The sequence below is a fragment of the Aptenodytes patagonicus genome, chromosome 7 (genome assembly GCF_965638725.1).
Source record: "Aptenodytes patagonicus chromosome 7, bAptPat1.pri.cur, whole genome shotgun sequence".
NCBI lineage: Eukaryota > Metazoa > Chordata > Aves > Sphenisciformes > Spheniscidae > Aptenodytes > Aptenodytes patagonicus.
In genome coordinates, this window is record NC_134955.1 from 46,431,107 (window position 1) to 46,458,269 (window position 27,163).

A 27,163-nucleotide genomic window follows, 5' to 3' on the forward strand; every position below is an offset into this window, starting at 1 on the left:
CCCTGGGGAACACCGCTCGTGACCGGCTGCCAACTGGATTTCACTCCATTCACCACAACTCTCTGGGCCCAGCCGTCCAGCCAGTTTTTTACCCAGCGAAGAGTACACCTGTCTAAGCCATGAGCCACCAGCTTCTCTAGGAGAATGATGTGGGAGACAGTGTCTCCAGGTTATGTTTCCTCTCTCTCTTCCCCCACTCTCTTTCCTCTGGGGTAAATTCATACAGAGAAAGTAATTTCCAGTGCTGCTGGCTCTGCCCATGATGCACATGTGAGGCTGCTTGTGACTGAAATACCCAGCTCTGTGGTGACCCTGCTTACAAAATGGACCCCTGGGGAACCTGCCATCCCAAGGTACGGGCCGGGCTGCACAGACCTGAGCCAGGGAGAGGAGGCTGGTACTCAGATCAGACCCGAGAGGCTTTAGTAAGGCAGCAGCTGACTCACCACACTGCCTGAGGCAGGGAAGAAGTGGGAGCAAGCCCAAGGGACAGACAAGTGCTGTCTGCAGCCCTCGCCAGGGAGAGGTGCGGTGCCCCTCGCACCAGTCTGGAAGAGGAGGGAGCCAGAAAGGGACCTGCTACCTGGCACTTGGCATCCCATTTTTATTCAAAAAGGTGGGTGTCGTTTCGACTCGTCCCTGAATCCTGGCTTTGATGTGACAACCTGCGCAGGGAGGTACAAAAGAAAGGAGGGAGATCTAGAAAATGCTTCTTGCCTGAGCCGGGGTTTAGTTAGACTCCTATAATTAACGACTGCGGCTCTCCTAAGAAAGATCCCAGCTGCTTTGCTCTGCAGCCTGCACTATCAATTTTTCTCTCACACAACCGACACGCACCAAAACTCATTCCTGTGAGGAAGGGAATGAGCATGTATAAATCAAATGCATCTGGAAAACATGAGCAGGAGGGGAGGGGGCAAAGGGAGCACAGACTCCAAAGCAAGTGACACAAATCGACGTCCCTGAGAGGATGCGATCAGGTTCCCCTGGGCCACAAGAAGCTTGTAGGGTCAAGTGTAGCGAGCCCTTCACACCCGAGCATTAGGTGAAGAGCTCAGGCAGTGAGTGAGACCTCTCTGTGCCCAGTGTAGTGTACGCTGTGAAAGGTGTGCCCTCATTTTGTCTTGAGATAAACAACTCTCTCAATAAGCCATCCTTCTGCTGAACTACTTTGTGTTTGGACCAGCCCGAGGGCGGCTAGGACCCCCTTTTTCCCACCAAGCCCCAGTCTTTAGGAAGCCCTCCCAACCTGACACTTCTAGTGGTCTCATCTGCCCTGTAAAACTATCACATCCAGCACGCATCAAGAGGACATCAACCCACAATGCCCAGCATATTGTAGAAGAGGGCATCCTCAAGCAGCAGAAGTCTGTTCCTCAGCTCCTTACAACAGGAGCCTTTACTTGTTTGGAGAACTAGCCCATGCTCCTAAGCACGTAACACATCGACTGAGGCTCTCTGTGCACCCTTGCTTTTCAGATCCGCTGCCTTTTCTCCAGGCCAGCAGGGCCCACTCCTTGAAAAGCAGGTAATTTTCCAGTCCTTTGGCAGGTCTAGTTTTCACCTCTGAAACTTTGGCACTTTCTGTTTGCTGAGGATCCTTCCCCGCATGCTGTTGACATCCAAAGTTCAGCCAGTGCAAAGCAGAGCTTTGGGTCAGTGGCTTCATGGATCTGGCACCCCCACAGCTGTATCTCAGGGGGCCGGCCACGGGCACGTACTCTGCTCAGCCCCTGCATCCCTTCGGTCTGGCTGCCCACTCCCTGTTCCTCCATCCTGTTTGCTTTTCTCTACATGACCTACACCCCCTCCCTTCACTGATTCTTGTCTTCTCAATGGCTCCCAGATCTCACCAGGTTCTTATGCCTCTTATGGTACCTGGACAGCTCTAAGTGCCCTCCCGCCTTCTGACAGCCGCATCCATCCACAAACCTGTGCTTCTGCGGTGGAGCTGGGGGAGGCTCGGCACATACCTCCTGTTGCCTTCCACCCCTGAACATCTGTCTGGGCTATTCCCCCTTCTCCCATACCAGCCCGTTTTGTCTTCGTTCTCTCACAGTGCTGGAGCTCCATTTGATTTGCAGACACAATTTTCTCCCGTGTAATTCAGCTCTGCCCTGTGAATTGGCTCTTCACTGATATGTTTTTGCTTAGCTCAAAGAGGATTAAGTAACTCCTTTCACCACAGCAGTCCTATTTCTGGCCTGTGCCTGTTATCTGGGAACATAGGACAGCGGCAGCAGGGGGAAGCGTTTTATTAAGAGGCCGAGGGATCTGCCACACAGTCCCACTGCTTCCCTGCTCCCCACTAAGCTCTTGCAGGCACTGGTAGATAAAGTTCCGCTAACAATAGCATCACCCCATTATTTCTGCCTTTGTCACCAAAGGCAGCTACTGAATTCTCTTTTCCAAACGCTATTAGCTCTTCCCTGAAAAGTTTCTATATTTAATACGAATCTTCCAGGTCTGAAGTTTGTGGCAAGTGTGCGTGGGTAGGCAGGGAGGTGAGGGGAAGCCTGCCACGCAGCCTGCCGGACACGCTGGCCGGAGCACAGCCACCCTTGCCTAGATGCAGCGCAGGATGCTGGCAAGAATTGACCCTGTGTACCAAGGAGAGGTTGAACGAGGGCCTGTGTCGCTCCCTCGGTCAACGCCTGTTCAGCCACTATGGACACAAGGGGAAGAGCCTAAAGCGACCCCAGCTGTGCAGCTCTGCGAGCCACAGCAGCAGGGCTATGACTGAGCCTGCAAGGCAACTCTCCTTACAGTTCTAGCCCATGGCACAAGCCTGCCAGCGCACAGCGGTCCTCAGCAGGAGGAGCCTAGGCTGTCCCTGCTCTCAGGCTGCCGTGCAGCAGGTCAGCAGGGCACACTGCTCCCCACAGCAGCTGAAGGGCAGCCACTGCTTCACACATGGAGCACATACAGCAAACCTTCCTCTGTACCCTCTGCCACGGCACCTCACGGAGCCAAGCCAGTGCAGCCTGGCACCAGAAGCACATCCTCCAGCAAACTTCTGCCCATGCAAACCATGCAGAGTTTGTCCCAGTGCTCAGCACCTCAGCTCAGGAGCGAGGGCCCCACATCTCAGAGACCATTCTCAGTGTCTTCCAAGTGATAGCTCCCAACCAAACCCTGGCAGCGTGTCCAGGCAGGGCAAAATCCTGCAAGTTCAGCAATGTACGGTGCTCTCTGGTCTTTGTTCTCCCCTTGACGAGACAACACAAACCCAGGCTGACTGTGACAGCTCTTTGTCATGTGCAATCAGTGCTGTGGTAGATTGCAGCAAGGAAAAGAGTTGTGCTTGAGCAGCACTTGCCTCACCCAGCTGACCTGTTCTGAAGACCACATCTGCCTCCATGCTAACTCCTGAGCAGACAGAGCTTTATTGTCCTCTGCTTCACCACCTGTGAAAGGCTAGTGGGGCAGATGTGGAAGGAGAGCTCTACCACATCCTGTCCATGGATGACTCTATTGCATCAGGCTAGAACAGTGCAAGACACAAGCTTTTTCCCTCAGTAACCAAGATTAGACCATGAATAAGAGGAATTAGCTAAAGGTCAAGCCAGCTAGAACAAGAATAATGAACATGGGCTTAAGGAACAGCTGTGTGCAATTGCTCAAAGTACAGCAGATTCTGTCCTTTTTTTTTTTTGACTCAGTGGCTGGGGGAGGCAGAGTTGTTAGCAGTGGCCAAGAGCACTTCTGGCCAGGGGGCTGCAAGACCCATCATACAGCAAACACCTGGTTTCTCTGCCCTGCATCCCCTGAGTCACACATTAAATGGATTAGCATCACCTTTGATCCCTAACTCTCTGATGGGCACAACCTGCTGGAGCAGTCTGTGCTGCCCCCCTTGCAAGAAGGTCCCTCGCTCCTGAGGTTAATGTGACTTGCCCTGGCGCCTCCAGTCCCAGCAGACAAAGGCTTCTCCTCAGAGTCTTAGACCCCGTAATTAACCCTTGGCCCTTCAGACCAAAAGGAGCTGGGACACATTGACCTTTGGAACCCGTTGGAAAGTTCAATTAACTACAAGGCCCTTTTCTGGGAGTGTTAGTTGAGGAAACAAAGAGCTCAGAGAAGTGCTGGAACATTGTCATCAAATTGTTCTGAACGTCTCTATTTTTAGAAGGGTGAAGGAGAGAAGGAGCTGAAGACAATACCTTGGAGCCCCAGCGCACAGGATGGTGGCAATAGTCACAGGCCTCTCTCGGCCCCAAGCCTGAGCCAGAGGAAGAAAAGGGGTGGTGGTGATGGTGGTGGTAGCATCTTTCTTTTCCTTTTTTTTTTTTTTTTTAATTTTTTTAAGAGATGAAGTTCCATTTTCACCACCCCACCCCCATGGTCAGAAAATGAGACCCACAGATAGAGCTGAAGATAATGGCAGGTTGCCATGGAAATGTGCATTTAGTCTCACTGTTTCCATGGCAACTGAAAGACATACCATTCTGTTCCTCTGAAGGATGCCAAAGGTAAATGAGCACTGATTAAAACAGGGGCACAAACTTGGGCTCTAATCAACCACAAAGACTAGGGCCATAAACTCTTATTGCTCAAGCAGGAAATATTAAGAGCCGTACAAGTGCTGGGAAGGCCAGAGGCAGGAAGCACTGTGCACAAACTGCTCCCCACAGGGTGAGGAATCACAACCTTGGAGTAACGGCCCATCTCACTGTCATGAACAGCTTCGTTTCTGTCCACGACTGGATGCTATCCCACCCCAAGTCCATGATCTACCGAGCTGTTTCCTGGGCAGGTATCTGCCAGTCGCAGCCTAATCCTGGAAACCACGCTGAGCGAACATACTCCTCAGAACCCAGCAAGATGCAAACTGCACCATTAATCCTATACCTAGGTTTTTATATTTTATATTTTATATTTGGTTCAAGGATTCATCCTCTTTTTAAAAAAAAAAAAAAAAAAAAAAGGCACTAAAAAGATTACCCAAATGGAAGAGTTTGATACAATACAAGCGGCTGCAGTTCATTCTCACCAATGCTCTCCTTCAACTGCGGTTCTTTTTCCAGGCTGGCTGACAGTCGTATCAAACACACCATTACGCGAGGTTATCCCTTTCTCTGCAACCAGTCTCTCTGGCAGCTACAGCCCATTCCAGAGGAGCATGGTGAATGCTGGGTGAGCACTTAGCTGCTGTGCATGAAAACAGGAAGAGAATGAAGCATCAACATGGCGCACATCCTATCACACCCTCTGCTAATGAACCCAACTGCTGTGTTTGCTAGTGGAGAGAGCATGCAGTTTGGTCCTTATGCACGTGCTGTAGCAGCTCATCCTGGAAACAGAGCATGCTTGCTCTGAATTCAGTAAACTCCTCTGGCTAGTCCCACCTAAGGGCATGAATAGCGAGGTTTATACCACTCTGTTTTTTACTTCCAGCTGCCAGTGGATGTTCAAAATGTTTGCGAGGCTGAAGACAGTCTTGATATAAAAGCAGTTGCCTTCACAGTGCAGGACACAGACAAGAGAAGCCTTCTTTCATGCACTTCTGCCTTCCTGTTATTGCCTCCTCCACCATTCAGTGATTCCTCCCCCAGGTGCTGGATTCAGGCAAGCCCTAAGAAGGCAGGAAATTATACTGCCGTGTGGGGGCAGCAGAAACCCCAGTGGGTGTCATCCGGGGGGTACTGGCTCCTCACCCCGGCTGTCTTCCTGACTCACCCAACAGCTCTGTACAGACATAGAATTTCACAAGGGAGAGGACTGAGCTTAGCAAAATTTTGCAGATGAAAATTTTGGGGTAAGAGGGCCAGTTCTTCCCCTAACATCCACCATAGGCTGGCCCTCGGTCTTACAGGAGCCACTCACCCCCAAATGCTCTTTGTAGCAAGTAATACCACACAGAAGCCCACCAAGGTGAGCACAGTATTCCCATGCATATCCCTAAACCACGAGAAAAGGGGCATGACAAAAACCCGCCATTTCTCTACCACTGCCTGGCTTGAAGCTTGGACGAGGGACCCACAGGTAATAGGTGATGGTAGATACCTAATTTGAAGAACAGAGCCAGAGTCACAGGCTGAGGATGTGCTGGTCATCTACTGAGAAGTCCCTGCAGAACTCCAACAAGCCCTCACCAAAGTGAGGATTTCTATTCCATCCTCTTCTACCCACCTGTCAGTGACACTGATGATTGTGCCCTTTTCCCTTGAAGTTTCATCTTCATGTAGGTTTCCATAAATATCTTTCTTGATCATTCATTCCCTGTCAGGTGGGTGAACTGAGAGAATCCTCCTTCTTCATGTGGGAGCAGAGAAAGATTTTCCACTGCAGTTTCTCATTTGCAATGAAGCAAAGGCGGCACCTCCAGCTCTGTACTCCTGCTTTTTCTTGGTGGTTCCGAACAAGGGCTCCCATCTATCCCCACACTGTAGGCATCTCACAGGTGTGCCTTGGCAGTCCCTCACAGCCCAGGCAGAATCAAATTCCCTGTCTAATCCTCTGCACCCTTCTCTTGGCGCTGCTGGTCTCGCCCCACAGCCTACTGTGTGGTGACACCTTTGCCCCCTAAGGCTATTCACTGTACAAACCTTGACCGGTTGGTTTTTTTCTTCCATAGGAGCCAGGATCTAGCCAAAATTCACCAAGGTCACCCCCCTCTGCTAACATGACCCCCTTTGCTGACTTCCTAGACATGGACAGAAGTTTTCCATTTCTGATGTACTGACAGACTTTTTTTAGAGTCAGGAGGACTCTGGAGGTGACAGACAGTCCTTTGCACCCATTCCCCATTGGGAGCTGGAAGACTAGTAGCTTTGGCCATTATAGCTGCTCCCAGGAAGCAAGACTAGGAGGCCAAGAGCAACGTGTTGTACAGCTGGAACTGCTCTCCAGCTCATAGCAGTTTCTCTGATCTAGAGACCACACTGCTGCAATACCAGATGAACTCAGCTCCAGCCTGCCTTCAAAATAGGCAGCTGCAAAGAAACTTTTGCTCTTGCCTAGGTCCTGCATGGAGCAGATCCAACCTCACCCCAGACAGAAGTCGAAATGCCCATACATGTCCCGCGCAGCGACTCACAAGGAGTAAGGGGTCCACCTAGTGCAGTTAGAGCAGTACTGCCAGAACCACAGGCAAAGCAAGCCACACCTGCAAGCTTCCCCTGCGAGCCCAGCAACGCCACCGGTGGCACTGGTACGAACCCAAAGCCTCATCCCCTGTACAGTCCCTGGGAGGGAGGAGGCAAATTCTCTGAAGAGAGTGGCACTCCACATGGACAGCACTTGCTTGATTTACTTCATCAGTGCAGAGTGAGTGAAGGCAGGTGAAACCTGGCGAAGCCTGGCTAGGTTGAACAGACATGGCACATTTACATTTAGTAAGAACAGTAATCCAAGATGAAGGCTGCATGCTTACAGGGGCTGAAGGCAGGCTTTAGTTTAGGGAAAAAAGCCTTGGTAGCTGCTGGTTTGCTACCTCCCCAGAACTACTGCTGCACTTTTATTTCCCATAAAAGATCCCAAAAGGGACTTGACCAAGGTCAGACTGTGTGAAATAGATCAGGAACAGATCTGTACTTCCTGGTTCAGAAAGCAATTCCTCCCGCCAGCTTTCATTCCTCAGTTATCCCAGCCAAAAGAAACTGAGTTTATCCAATGTCTTCTACCTACACAAGCTTTTAGGTCTTACACTTTTCAAAGGCAGTTCTGGCTGACATCACATTCAAGACCTGGGAGCATAAGGGTAGGGCCAAAACATCCTGCAGGGGTTTAGACAAGTCTTTTAATCACATCCTTTTACTCCCTGTTACAAAATGGGACAGTGCTATATCCAGCTCCCTCTGATAGCAACGTAACTAGGGAGAACTTGTTGACTGCAGGAAATGGAAGAAGTGGAAAGGGCTAAACCAAAAGAGCTGCTGCTCCAAATCCTGTCCCTATTCCCCATGTGACAAAGTCAGAGCAGATCACATATGAACTCCTGTAACAGCTACGGATGAAACTGAAAATAGCTGGCTATCAACTCTCTGAGCGCTAGAAATCAATAGGCAAACCAGTGCTGTATGTATGCACTGCTGATTAGTTTAGAAAGGCATTTGGGAAGCTTAACAACAAAAATGCCTGTGGCACGGAGTCTCAAAAAGCTCATGATTTGCCATAAGCAGTTTCCTTGAGACCAAAGTCATGCAGTGCTCCCACACTCACGTGAAACAAGTCTTAGACAATTTGGTTATGATCAGATAAAACAAGAACAAAAATAGCTTCCCCATCTCTCCTTTCACCCAGAAGCAGGTGAATCACTTTGATTTAAAAGACATCTAGTGGCAGATAAAAAATTACAGAAAATGACTAATCAAAAGGATGTTATTCTGGAAACTTCTAGATTTTCCCATTCCATGGGAGTTTCAGAAAGGAAAAGAGCTATTTCATTCTTTCATCAAATCAGGCACAAATTAGACAGAGATTAAATGGTGAAGCAAGTTACGGAAAAGATTCTCAGACAACTAAGTCAAAAGGACTTGAGGACCCTTAAATAGTACTCCAGATCCTCCTCTGCCTGTGTCACCTGAACTTCCCTTCCTGCTGGCAAGGGAAGGCAGCAGACACACTATGAAATCTGAGAGTTTGTATGACCTACAACTCCAAGTCAGTTTTAGGAACAGCCTAAAATAGCACTGGGGGATGGAGGACCGTGTATTTTATTTTTATATATATACAAGCTTTTTCTTTTTTTAAATAAAAGAAATAAGCTATTAATTCTTCTTACCTCAATTTTTTAGCTTCACTTACTCTGAACAAGTAAAAACTTTCATCCCAGGGACTAACAGCAAAACCACTGTAGGTTCCTGGGACTCAGAGAAGCCTGCTGGGTAAGAGAACAGCAAAGTATCTGGAAAAGCCCACTGTGAGTTGGGGAGTGGAGAGCCAGCAACACTGGGAGGTGTATAGGAGAGAGACTCCGAGTCCCATTCAGCTGGAAGACAAGGGATAAGCAACGGTAGCCTGAAAGAACCCAGATTCTACCTATGTGGGAATGCACGAGCAATAGCAATCAATAGACTTTTTTTTAGTAAGAACTTTCAATAAACACACACACACATATATATATACAGCCATCTCTTGCAGAGACAAGCAGTTAAGTGGTTCCACATTCAGGACAGGGTAGGTGAGTCAGCACCACCTGGCTGGTGGTTCACAAGGCGCTGAAGATGCTCCCATGTGCGTGCTCACAGCTACTTCATGTTTCTGAAGGGAAGGCCAACAAATCTTGGAGATAGGCTCAGTGCAGACACACACACAGCTGGAGTCATGTGTAACGGCTGTGTTACAGGGTAAGGGAGATGAGAGGGAGCAGCTGGGAAAAGAACAAGCAAAAACCCTCTGAAGACTGCCAGGAAGTGTCTGCAGACAGTGTCCATCCATGGGAAGTCCAGTCAGAATTTGACAGAGAAGGAAGTCCCACATGAGCAACCCTTCTCTGCCTGGGGGTTGCTCACCACCTGGAAGGAGCTGCGAATCAGCTCCTGGCTGAAGTCCACCATGGAACCTTTCACAAAGGCCAGGCTGTCCACATCCACGACCACACGGGCACCACCTTGTTCAAACACCCTGCAGAAAAGCAGCATATTTAACCATTAACTGTGCTGCAGACCCGACAGAGAAGCAAAGCCTGAGCAGTTTCCTTATCTCACAGGCTTCTTCCCTTCAATTCAAGATACTGTCATGTCATGCACACCCTTCTTGTTACCTTTGCCAAGAACAGTCACACCCGACCACAACTAGACCCCTTTGTCCTTGCCTGTCATCAGGATTGATAACTGTGTCCAAGGAAAACTTGTACTGGAATCCAGAGCATCCACCTCCTTCCACCTGCAGCCTGAGAAACTCTGAGCCTTCTGTGATCTCTAGCAGCCTCTGCAAAGAAAAAAAGGAAGAGGGTTAAAAGACCTGCTGAACAAACTGGCAAGCACTCAAATGCCTGCCCTATGCGTGCCCAGGACAGGCCAGGCAGTTTGGAATCCCTCCCAGAGGCACCCGAACTGCCTCCCGGGGTCCCTACCTTCACGCAGCTCTCGCTGAGGAAGACCTGTCCCTCGCTGGGGTCGCTCTCCGTCGGGCCCGGCTGGGAGAAGGACGATGCCCACCGCAGCGGGCGGCCAACCGCACAGGCAGGACCCGGCGGGGGCCTCGGCAGCGCTCGTCCTCGGCACAGGGGAGCGGGACACCAGCTGCCTCAGGGAGAGGGGAGGAAAGGGGGAGCCTCAGAGGGGTCCCCGTCGAGGGCAGCCGGCCCGACCCCGCGCTGGGCGGCGCGCTCGGCCCCCACCCCCGCAGCCGCCACCCCCTGCCGCAGAAGTGGCGACGCACGGGGACACTCGACACCCCCCGGCGGGCCAAGGGGACCGAGCGGGCCCGCCGCCGCCGCCGCGGAGCGGTACCTCGTCCGACCTCCCAGCGCCAACCTCCACCAGCGCCTCAGCGCCCCCGGCGCCGCCATACTGCCCCCCGCGCCCGCCTCGGCGCCCCGCCCCCGCCCGCCCATTGGCTACCGCCGCCGCCGCCGCTTCCGGCGAGGGCCGACATGGCGCCCGCCGAGGGGGAAGTGCTGAGCCGGCGGAGGTTGCTAGGCAACGCGCTGCCCGCCCCAGCGGGCCGGGGGCGGCGGCACCTCCACCGGGCGGGCCGACCCGGCCGGGCGGCGCGGTGCGTCTCCGGAGGCAGCGTCCCTCCGCGGGTAGAGCTCGGCTGCTGGCTCGGTAACGCCAGCAAAGCCGCCGGAGCTTTGCACAAAGGCACGAAGCCGCCGTTCGTCCTTGGGAGTGTTTGCCTCCACAAGTGGCAGTACTCATGGAGGGAAATAAACTGCAATAAGACAATAAAGAGTAATAAAATAAATAACGCAGCGCTCTCCAGCAGAGCATGTTTGCCCTGGAATTAGCTGTGAGGTTTTTTTATTCTGAGCAGTACCCAGAGACCCTGAGAGGGATCAAGATGCTGCGCAGGGGAAGCTAGGCAAGCAGAGGAGCAAATATGGGGCCTGGGCTGAAGGGTTTGTAGGGTTTTTCCCTGATCCTGGCTTTTCTGGTTTGCTGTCCTTTTACCAGGCGGGGGCTCAGCTCAGAAATCCCTGCGGAGGCCGGTTTTCCTTCAGGTGGCTGCTTACCGCCCTGGCGCTGCGGACGCGTGCTCGGCCTCCGCCGCGCCCCTGTTGTCCCTCCCTGCTCCTGGCTTTCCTCCTGCCCAAGCAGGGCCCCACAGCACCGGGCAGGCCCGGCGGCCTCCCCTGTAGTCGCCTGAGGAATGTTTCCCTCCATGGTTTCACCTCCTCCTGATCATCTGACATGTGACAGCAGTCTGGCTGGTCGCTCACAGATGTGCCTGCGGTTAAAAGTCTTTATCTCCTTCTTCCTCATGCGTTTCTGCGGGAGGAATCCTGTTCCTCACCCCCAGCCAGGCTTGTGGAGAGTCACACAGTGGGATGGCGGGGGAAAACCGGTCATCCCAGCGGGAGGGGGTGATTTAATGTCAGGGGACCTTGGGACTCTGTGACGGTTTGCTTTCTCACCGTTCCACTACAAGCAAGGTGATGCTTTTGCAACCACGTGCTTTTGCTTATTTGTCCCACCCTGAGTATGTAAATAAAGACTAGTTTGAGCTGTTTATTTTTGCTTGCTCTTGGGTTAACTCTAACGATGTTAGGATAAAGCCAGGAAAGTATTACAGGCAGGGTCCCAGGGGGGCTGGTATTAATGCAGGTACCTGCAATGGTTGATAAATCCTCAATCAGGCATACTGGAACACTTAATATTTTAAAAAAGCATATTGCTATGTTTCTCCAGTTATTATCAATGTGGTGTCCCAAAAGCAGATGACTTTGGAGGAGCAAATCACGAACTCCTGGGAGAAAAGGCAGGGGATCATCATGCCTGCTTTCCGTATCACACCGGCTTTGCTGCTCTCTCCTCCAGGGTGTATTAGACTGATCCCACTGCATTTCCCCATGTTGTGACTGCATTCACTGTGAACGCCTTTTGGAGAATGGATATAGCCCCAAAAAATAGACACTCTTACTTTCTAATTGCCTTAATTTTTACCAGTGTGAAGTGTCAGAAGTGTGACAAGTATCTTCAAAGCACTTTAGGATGTTGCTCAGATGATTACTGCAGACCAAAAGAATGAGAAAGAGGCCAGCTGGCCTCACTCAGAGTTAATTTAATCTAATTAATAATCCACTACGCTGAGGAGTAACTCAGGTGCTGGAGGCAGATTTTTTGAGTGGCTAGGAGAGGTGAGTGTAACTAAGGAGAACAGCTACTTCTTTGCACCTTTTTCTTATTACTGGCTGGTTTTTCCTTCTGCTAGCTATGTGGTATGGTGGTGGTTTTTTCTCACTCAGAATTATGGTCTAGGTTTTCTTCCTTCCTGGGCTGTGATTTTGTTGGTCATCTTGTTCCTGATAGCTTAATGTAAACTGGTTTTAGGTTTCGTTGTGTTTTGTTTTCCCCTTGTTATTCTGGTCTGTGGTTATCTGGGTTTGGGGAGTTCCTTTAACTCTCTTCAAGCACACTGTATTGAAGAGATCTGCCTGGGAGTTGAATTCACTCTATTCTCCTCTGCAATGTATGCTTAAATCATCTTGTATCTGTTTTGGTGGAAAACTGAGCTTGTTTCAGCTATTCAGAAGCTGGTGATAATAAAACCTCTGGCATGGCGTTGAATGCGAGAGCGGCTTGCGATGCGTTTCAATGTGAATTCTGATGATTCGTAGCAAAAGGAGCATGTTCTGGCTGAAAGAACAGTAAAATTGATTAGTCTCTGTATGTGGATTTTCCTGAGAACCTGACTTCTGTATTCAGTGCTGCTGTAGGGCCTGCAGGTGCATCTGTTTACCGAGCTGCAAGTGCAATGCTGTTAGAGGGATTTGGAGTCATTGGGTGTAGCCAGCTCATAAAGTGGAACCGTAGACTTCTTCCTCATGTAATAGAGTTGGTTGGATTACAGAAATGAAGAACTTGAGTATTAGTCTTGCTGGAAAGAATTTATCTGTTGGCTTTCTTTGCCTTTTCTCCTGGTGTTTCTGCACCTTAACACAAGCTCCCCGTGATGTCGGTAATCTGGGAGGAGTTCTGCCTGCTTGCCTATTTGCAAAATAATGAGACCAGCCTAAAGTTGCATTGACTATTTCTGAAGTATTTTGGTGAAACGTTGTGCCCCAAGGTGTCCTGGAGGCCCACGTCCTGTATCGGATGTCGAAAGGGGCATTTGCCTAAAAGCAAGGTCTGTCAGGCTGATGATGGTTATGCTGCCCTGAGGAATTTAAGCTTTAGTGCGGTTATTGCAAAACTGGCATGATGGTAATGTGTGATACCAGCTAAAAACCTTGAGCAGAAGGTTTCTGCTTCTTTCTTGTGTAAAGGCCTTGGCTGTAGTTTTACAAACTTAGGCTTATTGGGCTTTTTATTAATCGAGTTGGGGGGGGGACAGACGTGTTAATTCTGATTCTAGGTTCACCAATTTTTAGTTCAAAGCCTTTGAAATACGTGTAGCCTTGTATGTATGTAGTTGCTGCTATTGCTGCAAAGCAAAGGCATCTGGAAAGCTGTTTCACAGGGAGGCATCCTGGTTTAATGCACTGTGAAATTTGCTCCCAAGTGTGACGCTGCTTATCCTGTGAATGTGTGATGGTAGTTCATGGTGTTGCTCTGACCTGACCGCGCTTCTGTCCTGGCGGTCAGATAGGCAGCTTTGTTTATCATCTGTAAGGCTTCAAGGATGTGGAGAAGGAAAGCCTTTCTAAGGGCATGAGTTCCCATGTGCAAGGAAAAGACTTTATGTGGATCAGTTATGAAGAGTGCTAGGTGGGCTTAAATATATGGCTTAGTCTCAGCAAGGTCATTTGTTTGTTTGTTTGTTTTTTGATAGGGCTGCTGTAAGCACCCTGGTCTGCTTGCTTGAGGCCTCTGCAAACTGATTGCTAATTCAGAATCTTAAAAAAAAAAAAAAAAAAAGCCCCGCTCTTTCTGAAGGAAGGGATCCTTTTTTTTTTTTCTGAAGAGGTAAAATGCTCAGCAGAGAGATGCACAAGAGCAAGTCCCCCTCAGTCCTGCTAACACCTCTGGGGTTTCTGGTGTGACACACTCTGTGGAAAGCCTGAGCAAAGCGTGGGGGTTTTGCCTCTGAGGCACTTGGCAGCGCAGCTGAAGCTGAGTAGGCAGACACCTTACTGGGACAGAGGTCTGACGGAAGAAGCTGTGTCAGCTCTGCCGCGTTCCTACCGAATCATCACTCACGTGCCTTTCTATTATGTTCCTGACGTGACCCCGTTAAGAGTAACACTTGCTACCGTGTGAAATTGGTGAGAAGCTGTAAACTTTAGCTTGGGTCAAAGGCTTGCTGAAGCATCTTCAACATCCTCTGGCTTGTCTCAGCATCCACAGCACAAAGCTGGGCGTCTCCGGCGTTTCACGAGTTTGAGAAGCAGGACTAACCTACGTGCTGTGAAAGGCAGCAACCACACCAATTACTTAGTAGGTGTAACTCTCGGCACTCGGGTTACACCGACAGCTTTCAACATGCAAAACATCAGGTACAGAGTAAGTAATGAGTAAGGCTACAGGCCAGTCTACTACGCTAGCTTCTTTTTATTTTTTTACCCTTTCAGTAGAGGCACTGAAGGAGCTTCCCAGCCCATCGCACTGCCTGACGTGAGCATGTCCTCCAGCTGCGGCCCTTTAGCACTGCGTGCACCAGCGCAGCCCAGGAGCGGGGATTTCCAGTAGCAGCGCTGTCGGAGAGGGCGTCTGTCTGTCCAAGCGCTGTAGTTCCAGCACAGCCCTCCTCCCCCGCTGTCCTCTCCTCTCCTCTCCTCTCCTCTACCGGAGGAGCCGCGGCGGTGTATCGGCCGCCCTTTTCCAGACGGCCGCCTTGCCCGATGAGGCCAGGGCTGCTCCCCCTCGGCCCCGGGGGCGGCAGGGCGGCGCGGTCCAGCCTCAGCCGCCCCGGCGCTAAGGGACCCCCCCCCGGCGGAGCCCCCGCCCCCGGCCCGGCCCCGCGGGCGGGGCGCGCCCCAGCTGACCGGCGGGCGGGGCCGCCGCGCTCATGTGACGCCGCGGAGGAGCCGTCGCCGCCGTTCCCGCTCCTGCCGCCGCCATGGCGCCGTCCCCGCTCGCTCTGCTCCTGGCGCTGGGCGCCGCCGCCACCGCCCTGGCCGAGCCCCTCCGCTTCGTCGACTGCGGTGAGTGGTTGGGGGCGGCGGGGAGGCGTGCGGAGGGGGGGTCAGCAGGCGGAGAAGGCCCGGTAAGCCCGGCTCTTCCTTGCAGGTTCCAAAGACGGCAGCATCCAAGAGGTGAACGTGAGCCCCTGCCCCACGCAGCCCTGCCAGCTCCACAAGGGGACATCCTACAGCATCAATGTCACCTTCGCCAGCAGTAAGCATCGCTTCCCTAGCTGGGGTGTCGGGGGGTGGGCAGGGGGGAGGTGATCACTTCTGTGTCGCACTGCTTGGAGGGGAGTGGGGAAAGGTGGCTGCAGAGAGGTCTGTGTGGGAAGAAGTGGCCAGGGAGGAAGAGTGTCACTTAATTGTGTTCTCGCAGCCTCTAGGTTACGTCAAGGGCGGGGGGGCCGTAAGGTAGAAATGTGTTCTCTGCTCCGGTGCCGTGCTCACACTTCTCCATGTTCTGCAGAGATCGAGAGTCAGGGCAGCAAAGCGAGGGTGTACGGGGAGATGCTGCACGTGGACATACCCTTTCCCATTCCTGAGCCTGATGGATGCAAGTCTGGGATCCAGTGCCCCATTCAGAAGGGCCGTTCCTACAGCTACCTGAATAAACTCCCTGTGAAGAGCGAGTACCCCAGTGTAAGTAAGCGGGCAGCTGGTCTGCTCCTCAGAGCTACCGTCCTTCCTGGGACAGTCCTGCCACCTGCCTTTAAGGAAGGACACCTTGTCCTGTGGTGGTGGGGAAGAGGTTAGAGGAGTCCTCAGACTATCTGGTGGCACTTCTGCTGTGAGTATGACTCTGTCTCAAGTTCCCACTTTGGGACAGACCCAGGAGAGGAAGCAGCCTGGCTCCAGCTGCTGAGAAGTGGCTTCAGCTGCCCAACTATCTGCCTGTTCTGTACTGTGCTTGCATGTAGCCTCCCTGCAGAGCCTGCTGCATTCAGCCAAATGCTCCCAAACTGGGGGTGCTCAGCTCCAGGGTGCAGTTCAGCTGGGAGGCTGCAGGGTGTTTCCACTCTCTGCTTACTCGGAGAGTGGGGATCCAAGTGCAGTGTGTGGAGGTCTCCTGTGTCACGCAGCAGAACCCTCCATCCATGTAAGATACTCCAGGAGCCACCACATGAGCATGGCCCACCTACTGCAGCGGGGGCAATGCCCCAGCTCAGTCCTTTTTGCACAGAGCTCCCGGGACCTCCTTGCTCCACACAAGTAACAACTCCCCACCGTGTCCTTGCCTTGCGGTTTCCTGAATACTCTCATTTCTCTCTGCTCTTCTCTCGCTTTCAGATTAAACTGATTGTGAAGTGGGAGCTGGTGGATGACCAGGACCAGATGTTGTTCTGCTGGAAGATACCAGTTCAGATCACCAGCTGAGGAGCCCTGCCATCAGGGCTTGGGGAGGGGAAAAACAGAAGACAACACAGGCCAAATTCTTTTATATAATAAGCATTTCTTACTGCTTCCTTCAGAGCTCTGCAGCCTCTGAGCAGCCAGTACTGTGTTCCTGCAAAGTCACCTGTGGGCAGAGGGCTCTTACCCCATTTAGAGCCCCCTGGGGTGTTCTCACAGCAGCTCAAGGGGGAGCAGTGTCTGCTGCAGGAGTGACTGAGCATCATCCTTTGGCCGCTCTGTGGAGATGCTGTAGTTGTTTGAAATGGAGCTGTCTGTCCTCACAAAGGAATTTCTCTACAAATGAACCTGGCTAGTGTCTGAGCTGCTACCTGGTAACCTTTCAGTGCCTCTTCTAGAATGCTGGTGGCATCCACCCTCCTGCACTTCTCCTGCTCCGTCGCAACCGGGATGCCCTTGGGACCTGCGTTTGCCATCCATGCAGCTGAAGGAGAGGAGGCTTTCCCTGAGCTGGTGGCCTGCTCTGTCCTGGGCCCCTGCTCAAGCCAACAGGACTGCAGCTGGGAAAACTTCCTTTTTGTGGATGCAAAACCAAATGGCATTCGGCGTCTCTGCAGGGATGATTCTTTCTCTAACCAGTGGTTTGCACTACTACTAACTTGGAGCTGCTGGGAGCTCCTGAACCTCTTTTTATAACTTTCCTTTTAATAAAGGCTAGACAAAATCTGTTTGTGTCTTCTGTGAGTGAAAAGGAGCAGGAGGAAAAGCAGAGTGGCTGGGCATCTTCTAGTTGGGGTTGGGCTGGTCTTATTTCTCAGCTGAAGGCATGGATGGAGGTGGTATGCTGGCCTGAGTGTGGGTGACCTGCGAGCAGCTGGGTATCTGGCTGCCAGGGTGTCCAGCTAGCAGTCTGGCTGGTGCTCCTGCTTTGCTGGTCTTTTGCTGGCCCAAAATTGTGTAAAGGCTCCTTGAGGAGGCGGTGGTGTAGAACATGGCCTTGCTTGCTGCAGCGTAGGTAAAGGCTTTTCTAGTGAGGGCCCTGGGGCTGGAAAAGCAGCTCCCAGACCTGTCCAAGGGCTCTTGCCAGCTGCAGAAACCTTCATGCTTAAACTGCAGCCCCCTTGTGTGTGAACAAGGCGGGGTGTGAGCGGCCACAACCCCTGTGCTGTCTGGGTGCTGGAGTTGGCTCCTGCAGCTGGCACTGGGCTGGGGAGATAAGCAAGTATTTGGCCTGGCAAGGGTCTCTGCTCTGGCTCAGGAGCAGGAGAAGGCTAGATGCCAGCATGAGAGGGGTAAGAATTGGCTTAAGAGAGTAGGGTGGCCTTGCCAGGCTGGACCCACAGGGCAGACGTGGCTCTGGTACCCCTTGGCAGAGGCAAGACAAGCACAGTTCTGACCAGCCCCAGTGTATTGAGCCACAGGGGCCCAAAATAAATGTTTTATTTAACAACATGAGAGAAGTTTCCAGCAGACTCGGTTAAAAAAAAAAAAACAAACAACTTTACAGAAAGGAAGCTGGACCTGCCCCTCCCCGTCCCCCCGCTCAGCCAGTGTGGGGCACAAAGGCAAAGTGTGGGGCTAAGGGATGTGCCTGGGCTGGCTGCAGGGAGAGCTGGCCCTGGGGCCCTTCTGGCCTCTCCACCATGCCCCAAGGTTAAGCAGCAGCTTTAGAAAGCTGGGGTTGACTCCCCCCTCAAAGCTCTGGCCTGGGGGCTGGATGCTTCAGGAGGAGCGGGGCCAACACCTGCAGTGTGGGTGAGGCTTGTCGCTAGGTCAGTGCAGCAGTGGTGGGGAGATGAACCCCCTTTCTCAGCATGGCGAGGGGGGGAGGCTGGGGCTGCGTGACAGGGGAAGGCGTCCCGTGAGCCTCCACAGCACGGGGCGATGTGACGGGTGCTGGGGGCCGGAGTGGGCTCTGCTGCGGCAGGAGCAGGGACTGGCGGGGTGGAGGGGGTGCAGAGGCTGGGAGCTCAGCCCTGGCCTGTAGAGAGAGGTGGCGGGGAAGTTGTGCGCTTTGGAGGGGGAGGAGCAAAGAGCCTCGAAGCACCCGCAGCCCTAGGGGGCCTTTCTCCGTGCTCCCAGATCCCAGAGTCACACGCCAGAGGGGAGCACCCTCACCCCCACTCCCCTAGAGCTACGCTGCTGCTGGGCTCTGGGCTGTCTGGGGCACGCAGTGGTGGGGCCGGGCCAGGGCCACATAGCCCGGCGAGCAGTGGCAGCGGTAGGAGCCCTCTGTGTTCTCACAGGTACCATACCGGCACAGGGGCTCAGAGCCGCCCACCTCCTCGCACTCGTTGATGTCTGCAAGGAAGAGAAGGACTGGGGGTGAGCTGGTGGCACAGTGAGCAGTCCCAGCCCACAGCCAACATCTCCTTGTGCCCCTGCCACCTCCCCAGCCCTCTCGCACAGGTGCCCCGTGCCCCCTCCCAGCACCTCCAGGATGCTGAACGTGACCCCACCAGCCTCCCACACCCCTCAGCACATCTGCAGAGATCCCTCACTCCCCAAGGGTGAATCCCCAGCATTTGGCATCCCCCAGTACAGGAGGGTACACTCCCCAGCAATGCACACCAGATAAGGACACCCCCCCATGCTCTGCAGCTGGTGACACCCCTGGGTTAGCAGCTTCCTGCTAATAAGTTGTGCTAGCGTAAGATCTAGGAGAAAGGCTGCCTCCAGCCTTGGAAAACGCCCTTTCCAGATCTGACAAGGCCAACGAGGCAGATGATGGTGGCCCTGAGAGGCTGATTATCACCTCCAGGACCAGAACACAGAGGGACCTCGCGCTGCGCAAACAAGGGCTTGTTTTATTAACCTGCAAACTGTGCCAAAGGGCTCACTTGGCTGGCTCGCCGCTGGGCTAGAGCGTGCATGTGAGCCCTACAGCAGCTGTCCTGCTGCGACGGGTCTGCTCTGCTAAATGCACTTCCCTGGACACCCTGCCTGAGCTACCCCAACTTGCAGTGGGGCCACCAGCTGGGCAGAGCATCCCTGTGTACCTCAGAGCCCTTGTTTGCAGCCACAGGACCTCCAGAGCCCAAATCCTCACCTGCCAAGGCAGGTCCGAGCCCTCTGAGCACAAATGCCAGCCTCACCCCCCCACAGATCCAGTGGGAGTGGGGAGCAGCTGATGGGTTCAGCCAGCCACCCATGGGAGAGCAAAGGCCCCGGCAGTGACAGATGGACCCCGGGAGGACTGTAGAGCTCTGCCACCCCGGGAACCTCAGGTTATCCCTAGCACAGGTGGAGGGGGCCATCTGGCAAAAAAAGGGAAGTGCAACCCCAAGAGAGGGAGGCTGGAAGCAAAACCTCCAGGTACGGTGGGAGGAAGCACAGCAGTCATGGGAGGAAGAAGGAGGAGAGGGGAAATGCGAGATGAGAGAGCTTGAGGAACAAGGCAGCCTTTGTACGCAGCCAAAGCAATGGTTGAATGGGCACTGCGGACTTGGGCTAAACCTCAGGACCAGAACACCACCATGGATGGGATGGGCTTGCTCAGAAGCCCAAGGAGGAGATGTTAGGCAGCACATCAAGGGAGATGTGCCCCACAGCCTGGGAAGTGGGGGGGAGGCAGCCTTGCTGGGGGTTCCAGGGAAAGGTAAAAGGGGGCAGAGCAGCCAAGCTGGTCTGGCTGTGGACCACCAAATCGAGAGAAGTAAAACAAGGCTACTTAGCCCAGAGGCACCCAAAAACCAGAAGCGGTAGAGTCGCACTAGCAGTGCACACCAAGTTCTGGAGCTTGCCCGCTTAGGCAGGGGCGGGGGCAGGCAGTGGGTCCGGCGGGGCGAGAGCAAGCTATCCCTATAGGGAGGTGAGAGGGGAAACACTGCAGCAGCTGCAGGAGTACTCTAAAGGCCTGAAGTCAGCAAGGTAAAAACATGGGGATGGCTAAACACCACATAGGAGAACTGAAGGGAAAAAAACCGAGACAGGCTCCAGTGTAAAATGCGTGCTAGTTAGTCCAGGACACTAAAGGCAACAAGCACAGGCTGCATAAATATGTTAGCAGGAAACAATGGGGAATGTCGGTCTGGTCCTTATCGGTGGAGGAAACAAAAGCCAGCCGAGCTGGCTGGAGCAGCTTACGCGGGCTTTGTTCCAGCCATCATAAAAATGCTCGTGGTGACCAGACAGGGCGCAGACCATGTTTGAAATGTTTAAACGAGGGTGCAGGAGCACAGGGAGGGCAAGGCCCATACTGTGATGGAGAGGTTCGACAATCAGATAGATAAAGCAATTACATCCATATTGCTAAAGGCTTGCTGCAGCTCATCTTCACATGATTAATGCTCCTGCAGTCCCTGAAAAGCTGGCAGTTCTCTCTGAGATGTAGGATAAAGGAGGCCTCAGAGACCCAAGGAAGGGTAAATCTGGTAACTATCTTCAAAACCAGAGAAGGGAGAATCCAGAATTACAGACTGCTCACCTCCATTCCCTTAAGCAGACCAGGTTTGTGAGTGATTAGGTCATAACCCTCCAAAGGATATCAGGGTCATTAAATAGCTGGTGCAGATCTGTTAAGGCCTGATTACGTTAAGCCAATCTGGTTCCCTTCGCTGACCTGATAACTGGTGTGTCAGATAAGGGAGAAGCGGTGGATATGATGTGCCTTGGCCACAGTGAGGATTTCAACACACTCTCACATGACACACTCAAGCAGACTGAGAAAATACTGTCTAGATGAAACCGTGGCAATTGCACAATGGGCTGCAAAGCTGCACTCCAAAGATAATTAGCAATACCTGGCTGATAAAATAAAAGCCATTTAAAGCACAGCCTGTGGGGGTCTGTCCTGACCCCTACTGCATTCAATGTTGTCATTAAGGTGGATGAAGGAAGAATCCCCATGATTATGAAATGTATGTGTGATGCCAGCACTCTGGAGGGGGCCCTAGGGTTCAGACTCATTCTGATCAAGCAGAGAAGCGGTCCAAAATCAACCAGACAAAATTCACTGAAGGCACGTGCAAAGCACTGTGGCCAAGGAAAGGGAAACATTGCACAAATGCAGAAGGGGGAGTAATAACTCAGGCAGCCATTCTGCCCAGCAGCATTTGGGGAGGCAGAGACCACAGGTTCTGTATGAAAAAGCTGCATGATTGTGTCATGCAATAAGGATGTTGGGAGCTGGATTAAGTGCCGTGCCTAAGGAAAAAGAGGTCTTCATCTGCTCTGTTGAGTGCCCGGGGCCTCAGCTGGCTTGGGGAGCTGCATGTGAAAAGGATGGAGACATGGTATAGGGATGTAGAGGAGATGCAGGGAGAAGCTTTAGAGACCGTGTCTCATAGGGCAGGGTGGAAAGTGAGGAATTTCACCAGGGCAGTGGTGAATGTAGAGGAAAGTAAGCAGGGATAGTGTAACAGTGGCTGGTGATGTACAAGAGCGTTATGCGAAGAAGGGAGCGATCAGCTGCTCCCTGCGATGCCCTGAGGTGCCCTGATTTAGCTGCCAGCAGAAAGTGGCCGGCTGAACCTCCAGGACGGTCCTCCCAGCTCTGTGGGATGGAAGCACCAGGGAGCGCGGGGACTCCTCCGGCAGCTGTCCCGGCCAGCACCGCCAGAGAGCGGCAGCCGCCAAGGGATGCCAGGGCCAGGCTGCCCGCACAGCCCCGGCTGCAGCCCCCGGCAGCCCCCGGGCTGGCCCTGGCCGCCACTCACCCACACAGGCCATGCGGGTCATGTCCAGCTGGAAGCCATCAAAGCAGTCGCAGGTGTAGCCCTCCCAGACGCGCACGCAGCGCCCGTTCTCACAGCCGTTGAGGATCCCACACTCCTCAGCCTGCAGCCCCTCGAAGCCCTCGTAGAGGCCTGGAAGGGTGGCAAGACGGTGTCAGAGCAGGGTGATCCTCCACCCAGCCATGGAGGGGACAACAGGTACATGGCAAGATGGTGCTGGTGGGGCCAGGACCGATGCAGAGCAGCCAGGAAAAGAGCTTGCTCCAAGCCTGGAGCATCCTGGCCGGGGTGGGAGCCACCAGGTAGTCCCCATGGACACAGGCTGGGTGGGAAAGCACCTCTCTGTGTCTCCCAGTACTCACCAGTTTGGCTGGGCAGGTAGCGGGGTGGGGACCGCCCTGGGCCATGGTGGAGAGGGCTGCCACGAAACTCACTGTCGGGTTCCCTCCGAGGGAAACCAGCATCGGGGTTTCCGTACTCAGACTCCAGGTAGTTGTAGTAGGGACCCGTATCTGGGCTGGGAAGGCCATAGTGGGGGTCTTCCAAGCCTGGTCCATATTCATACCTAGGTCTTTCTCGGAGCTCAGCCCCTCTCTCGCTGTCTTCACTGGCCCCATTACACAGGAAAGCAAAATCAGCTGTAAGTGGTGAGAGAAAAGGAAGTGTCAGTGCAGCCCGGCTCAAGAGAGGTAGGTCTGCTATAGCTGGAGAGGGTGCATCCACACCGGGCCAGCTGAGCCAGGCCTGCATTCAATGGCCTCCAAAGCTGCAGCTCTGTAGTTTGCTGACAGCACCCCATCTTTGAGAAGACCAGCTCCTGTCCAGGCCCGGCAAGTCCTTGAGCAGTGAGAACCCCAATTCCCAGTGTGCTCCCATCCCGGGCTGCCACTGCCTCACCTCTCCCAAGCTAAGCAGGAGCAGCAGGATGCACAGAGCAACTCTGCCCTCAGACACCTCGGACTCATTGCAAACCAGTTTCAGGTACATCCTACCCACTGGTGCAGCTCAGCTGTGGAGAAGTGGGGGAGTCACCCACTTCTTGGGCTGGCTTTGGCAATGCAGACAACAAGAGGAGCCTTCAGTGCAGCCATACACAGCCAGCCCTGCCCAGCACGACCGGCAGCAGCCCAGCCCATCCCCACCTCTACCAGGGGATGCTTGCCCACACCACCCCACTCACCGGAGGACCTGTGCGGACAGAGCGCACAGTTCTGGCCCCAAGCTTCGCCGAGCCGGCAGCAGCACTCCGTGTATGTGGTCTGCTCGCCATGCAGCAGGTCTTGGCAGATGTAGTCGGCAACGGTCTGCCAGCAGACGTCCAGGTGGATTTCGTACTCCTCCAACGCATCTGTGAGTGCCACGAGCAAAGGATGCCATAAAAATCATCCAGAAGAGTGCCACCCCCCCTTGTCCTGAAAGGGACAAACGTGTGCCCCAGCTCCTGCCCCCCTGCCCTGGCTGCACACTGTGCTGGCACCGGCACCCCTCAGCCCAGCACTGAGCCCCCACCCGCTGCTCCCTCCCGGGGGACCCAGCTGCGGGGCAGGATGTGCGGGGCAAAGGTGTGCTGCAGCGGGGGCTTGGGCTCACCTGCCCTGCTGGAGAGGTTCACACACCGGTTGCCGGTGGCATCCAGCACGAGAGGGAGGCTGCAGAAGCAGTGGTAGGAGCCGTCTGTGTTCAGACACTCACCGTTGATGCAGTACACTTCGTTCTGACACTCGTCCTGGTCTGCCCACGCACAAGGACAAAGCAATGTTTCAGGCTGGCAGACATGGGCAATGTGACCCTTTGCCTGCCACCTCCTCTTTCGTTCCCCGGGAGGGTCCCAGGAGCCTGTCACCCAGAGCTGACCCTGTAGTGTGGGCAGCAAGGACAACTCTGGGTGCAGCAGCACAGCTGTCCCTCTGCGCATGGTGGGGGCCCCCGCTGCTCTTTGAGGCCATCTTACCAACGCACTCAAGCCTGCTGGAGTCATAGAAGTAGCCTGTACGGCAGAAGCACTTGTAGCCAGGTACCGTGTTCAAACACTGTCCGTTGCGGCAGAACTCAGAGCCAAATATCTCACACTCGTCCATGTCTGAGAGGGATGGAGGGAGGGAGAGAGCATCTCAGGGAGCAGAGCCGTGGAAGCAGGCAGGCTGGGTGCTGTGCCCGCAGAAAGTCAGCCTGGCACCTTGGCCTGGATCACTGGCAGCAGGTCCCCGAGTGAGCCCCCCGCCTCTCCCACCGGCCACATGCCTGGGAGCAGAGGGGGAAGCATCCACAGGCAGAGCAGGAGGAGGGATGACAGGGAACAGGATACTTTCACAAATAGGAAATTCACGTGTGTGTTTCTGGAAGGTCAAGAACACAACCTCCTGGAGGTGAAGTGCCAAAGACTGAGCCAGCCGGCCACTGGGAGATCTATCAGTAACTGGAAGGGTTGTGTCTTACTGGACCCCATCCCTGGTTCGAAATGGGCATGGGAGGTTTACACCGAGAAAAGAGTCACTGCCAGCAGTTAGGCAGGACTGGAGGAAGGGGCACTTCCAGCTCGGTGATGCTGGCAATCTGGGATTTCTCTGGATGGAGGAAAGCAGCAGCAGGATGTTAGCATCCCCCACCACAGCCCCAGGGAGATATTTCTGTGAATGCATCTCCACGCAGGGCTTTGCACAGCACCCTCTCTCTTCCCCCTGGAAGAAATGAGAGACAATGGTGCTAGTACCTGTGAAAGAAACTTTTCCTGAGAGCAGATCTTCCTGGGGAACATAGCCCTTCCCGAGAGGGCAGATCTCTTGGTACTCCACTGGCCAGGAGGCAGATGCCAAGGGGAGATGGGAAGAAAAGAAACAGCTCGTCAGTGCAACCAAGGTGGAGCTGGCGGGCAGAGCACTGGCCTTGCCTGGTGTGGTGGGGCCACAGTCCTACCTGTGCCCAGGATGGGGCAGGGGTAAGTCTCACAATTGTCACCCCAGGCTGCCCCCACAGTACAGCAGCACTCCTCCTTGGTGATGTTCTTGGCCAGGACGCTGTCACACAGGCGAACGTCATTGATGTGGTAGTAGCACTGCTTGCGCTCTGCACTGTCAGAGAGGTGGGCTGTGTGTGTCTCAGGGCCCTCTAGAAGACAGCAGAGCAGGGACGGGATGGGGTCCTTGGCACCCCAGCACAGCATCCCACACCTAGGAGGTCCCAGAGCACACCCATCACTGGCAGCGTGGCCTTCCCAGGTCCCCACTTTCAGGCTCCTCAGCTCTCCCCAGACGAAAACTTGCCCATGCCTGCATGGACTTGTACAGTCCTGGCAGCCCCTCAGCTTTATCTCACCCCAGCCAGGGCTACCACGCTCCTGCTCTAGCTGCCACCCGTGTTTCTGTCCTAGCTGCCTACTCACCCATGGCTGCTCGGGGCTGGCACTGCCCTGCCTGTGTGTCATACTCCTCGTGATCGCTGGGGCAGAGGCAGAGGAAGGATCCCTCCACATTCTCGCAGAGCGCAGTCCCGCACACGGCGACCATCAGCTCGCACTCATTCACATCTGCAAAGCAAGGGGCAGCGATGGCAGCTGGCGCCCTGCCTCTGCATGGGCAGTCTGTGCATGGTCTGCAGCATGGGGTCACCCTTCAGCAGGGAGATGGAAGCTGCTAGGGACAAGCTGAGAGCTCTGTTCACACCATGGCTCAACACAAGTCTGGCAAGAGCTTCCTGCCCTGCTCTCAGTGGATTCAAGGAGCCCGAACTCCAGCTTGCAGTGAGTCACTGGATCACAGGATCGTCCAGGTTTGAAGGGATTGCTGTAAGTTTCTAGTCCAACCCCCTGCTCAAAGCAGGGTCAGTTATGGGATCCCACCAGGATGTTCAGGGCTTTATCTTGTTGGGTCTTTAAAACCTCCAAGGATGGCGACTGCACAGCCATCTTGGCCATCTGTTTCACTGCCTGCCTGTCTTCACGGTGAAAATGTTTTTCCTTATATTACACCCTGCCTGTTCTCTCCAGGCACCCATTAAAGTACCTCTCTAGCACCTTCAGTGCCTCCAGCCCCCAAGCACCTCCTTTCCACCTGCACGGAGAAGGGCTCCATGTTCACTGGGAGCCGCTCGCCTTTTTATAGGGGCCTGCTCCTTTGCAGTCCCAAGGATCTGCTGTGCTAAGGGGAGGAGTTTTGCCTCCATGAGCTGCCCGGTCCATGTCTGGGATTCTCCATGCATAGATGCAGCCCCCGTCCATGCCCCAGGAGCTGTCACACAGTGGGGACACCAGCCTGACATCTGCCGATGGCTCTCCCTCACTGACTGGCAGAGTGATTGCGGGAGACTCACCAACACAGTAGTGCCCGGAGGGCGAGCTCTCATAGCCACGGTCGCAGAGGCAGCGGAAGGAGCCGTCTGAGTTCTCGCAGAAGCCGTGGCTCCCACACAGTGTCTCATTGGCACACTCATCTATGTCTGCAGCAGAGCGGAGAGCAGGAATTGCCCCAGACCCCACGTCTCCCAGTAGACCCCCCCTGCCCAGGTCCTTCTGCTCTGACCCCAAGACCTGGGGATGGGGCAGGCATTCCCTTGATGTGAGGGACTGGGTCTGGCTGCCCCACTCACTTCCCTGCTATGGATGTGCGTGTTAAGAGAAGCTTCCTGCAGCATCCAGAGCTGCAGAGCATGGATAGAGCGACAGGAGCAGAGTGGGAATGGGAAATGGATAGGAAGCGTGGGAGGTGGCTGGCAGGGGTGACTGAGGGTAGCACAGGTCCCTGCAGAGGTGTAAAGGGACACAGAGCCTACAGGCTCACATTGGCAGGAGATAGAAGGGTGCAACTGAAGTGTGTGGGGCAAGTGCAGACAGATCTAGGATGTTACCCTCCTGCCCAGTTCTTCTTTACCTGGTCCTTCTCCAACTGCTATAGGGCCAGGGAGTAATCTCTGCCTTGCCCCAGCCCAGTGGGGTTGGACAGTCACAACTGGGTCCTCTGCCTACGCAGGG

At 54.0% G+C, this 27,163-nt stretch overlaps 3 protein-coding genes across 3 annotated transcripts in view; 1 reads left to right on the top strand and 2 right to left on the bottom strand.

The window, feature by feature from the left end:
* Window positions 1–9,185: 9,185 nt before the first annotated feature.
* On the bottom strand, window positions 9,186–10,461 carry ISCA2 (iron-sulfur cluster assembly 2). Its single transcript, XM_076345103.1, has 4 exons — window positions 10,398–10,461; window positions 10,019–10,187; window positions 9,758–9,873; window positions 9,186–9,567 (listed from the first exon to the last, which is right to left on the bottom strand). Exons 1-4 carry the CDS (start codon window positions 10,454–10,456, stop codon window positions 9,393–9,395), a joined length of 519 nt encoding a protein of 172 aa, XP_076201218.1. The 5' UTR covers window positions 10,457–10,461; the 3' UTR covers window positions 9,186–9,392.
* Window positions 10,462–15,067: 4,606 nt separating this feature from the next.
* Window positions 15,068–17,249, top strand: NPC2 (NPC intracellular cholesterol transporter 2). The gene is made up of 4 exons (XM_076343426.1): window positions 15,068–15,193; window positions 15,279–15,386; window positions 15,642–15,814; window positions 16,463–17,249. Exons 1-4 carry the CDS (start codon window positions 15,109–15,111, stop codon window positions 16,547–16,549), a joined length of 453 nt encoding a protein of 150 aa, XP_076199541.1. The 5' UTR covers window positions 15,068–15,108; the 3' UTR covers window positions 16,550–17,249.
* A 677-nt stretch (window positions 17,250–17,926) lies between these two features.
* Window positions 17,927–27,163, bottom strand: part of LTBP2 (latent transforming growth factor beta binding protein 2) — a 75,482-nt gene continuing 66,245 nt past the window's right edge. Inside the window, exons 26-35 of the mRNA XM_076345104.1 lie at window positions 26,506–26,631; window positions 25,580–25,723; window positions 25,114–25,305; window positions 24,911–24,991; window positions 24,152–24,280; window positions 23,791–23,931; window positions 23,381–23,548; window positions 22,563–22,838; window positions 22,183–22,332; window positions 17,927–18,826 (exon numbers count right to left, since the gene is read on the bottom strand). Coding sequence (XP_076201219.1) covers window positions 18,660–18,826; window positions 22,183–22,332; window positions 22,563–22,838; window positions 23,381–23,548; window positions 23,791–23,931; window positions 24,152–24,280; window positions 24,911–24,991; window positions 25,114–25,305; window positions 25,580–25,723; window positions 26,506–26,631 — 1,574 coding nt within the window. The 3' untranslated portion in view covers window positions 17,927–18,659. The remainder of the gene's footprint in view (window positions 18,827–22,182; window positions 22,333–22,562; window positions 22,839–23,380; window positions 23,549–23,790; window positions 23,932–24,151; window positions 24,281–24,910; window positions 24,992–25,113; window positions 25,306–25,579; window positions 25,724–26,505; window positions 26,632–27,163) is intronic.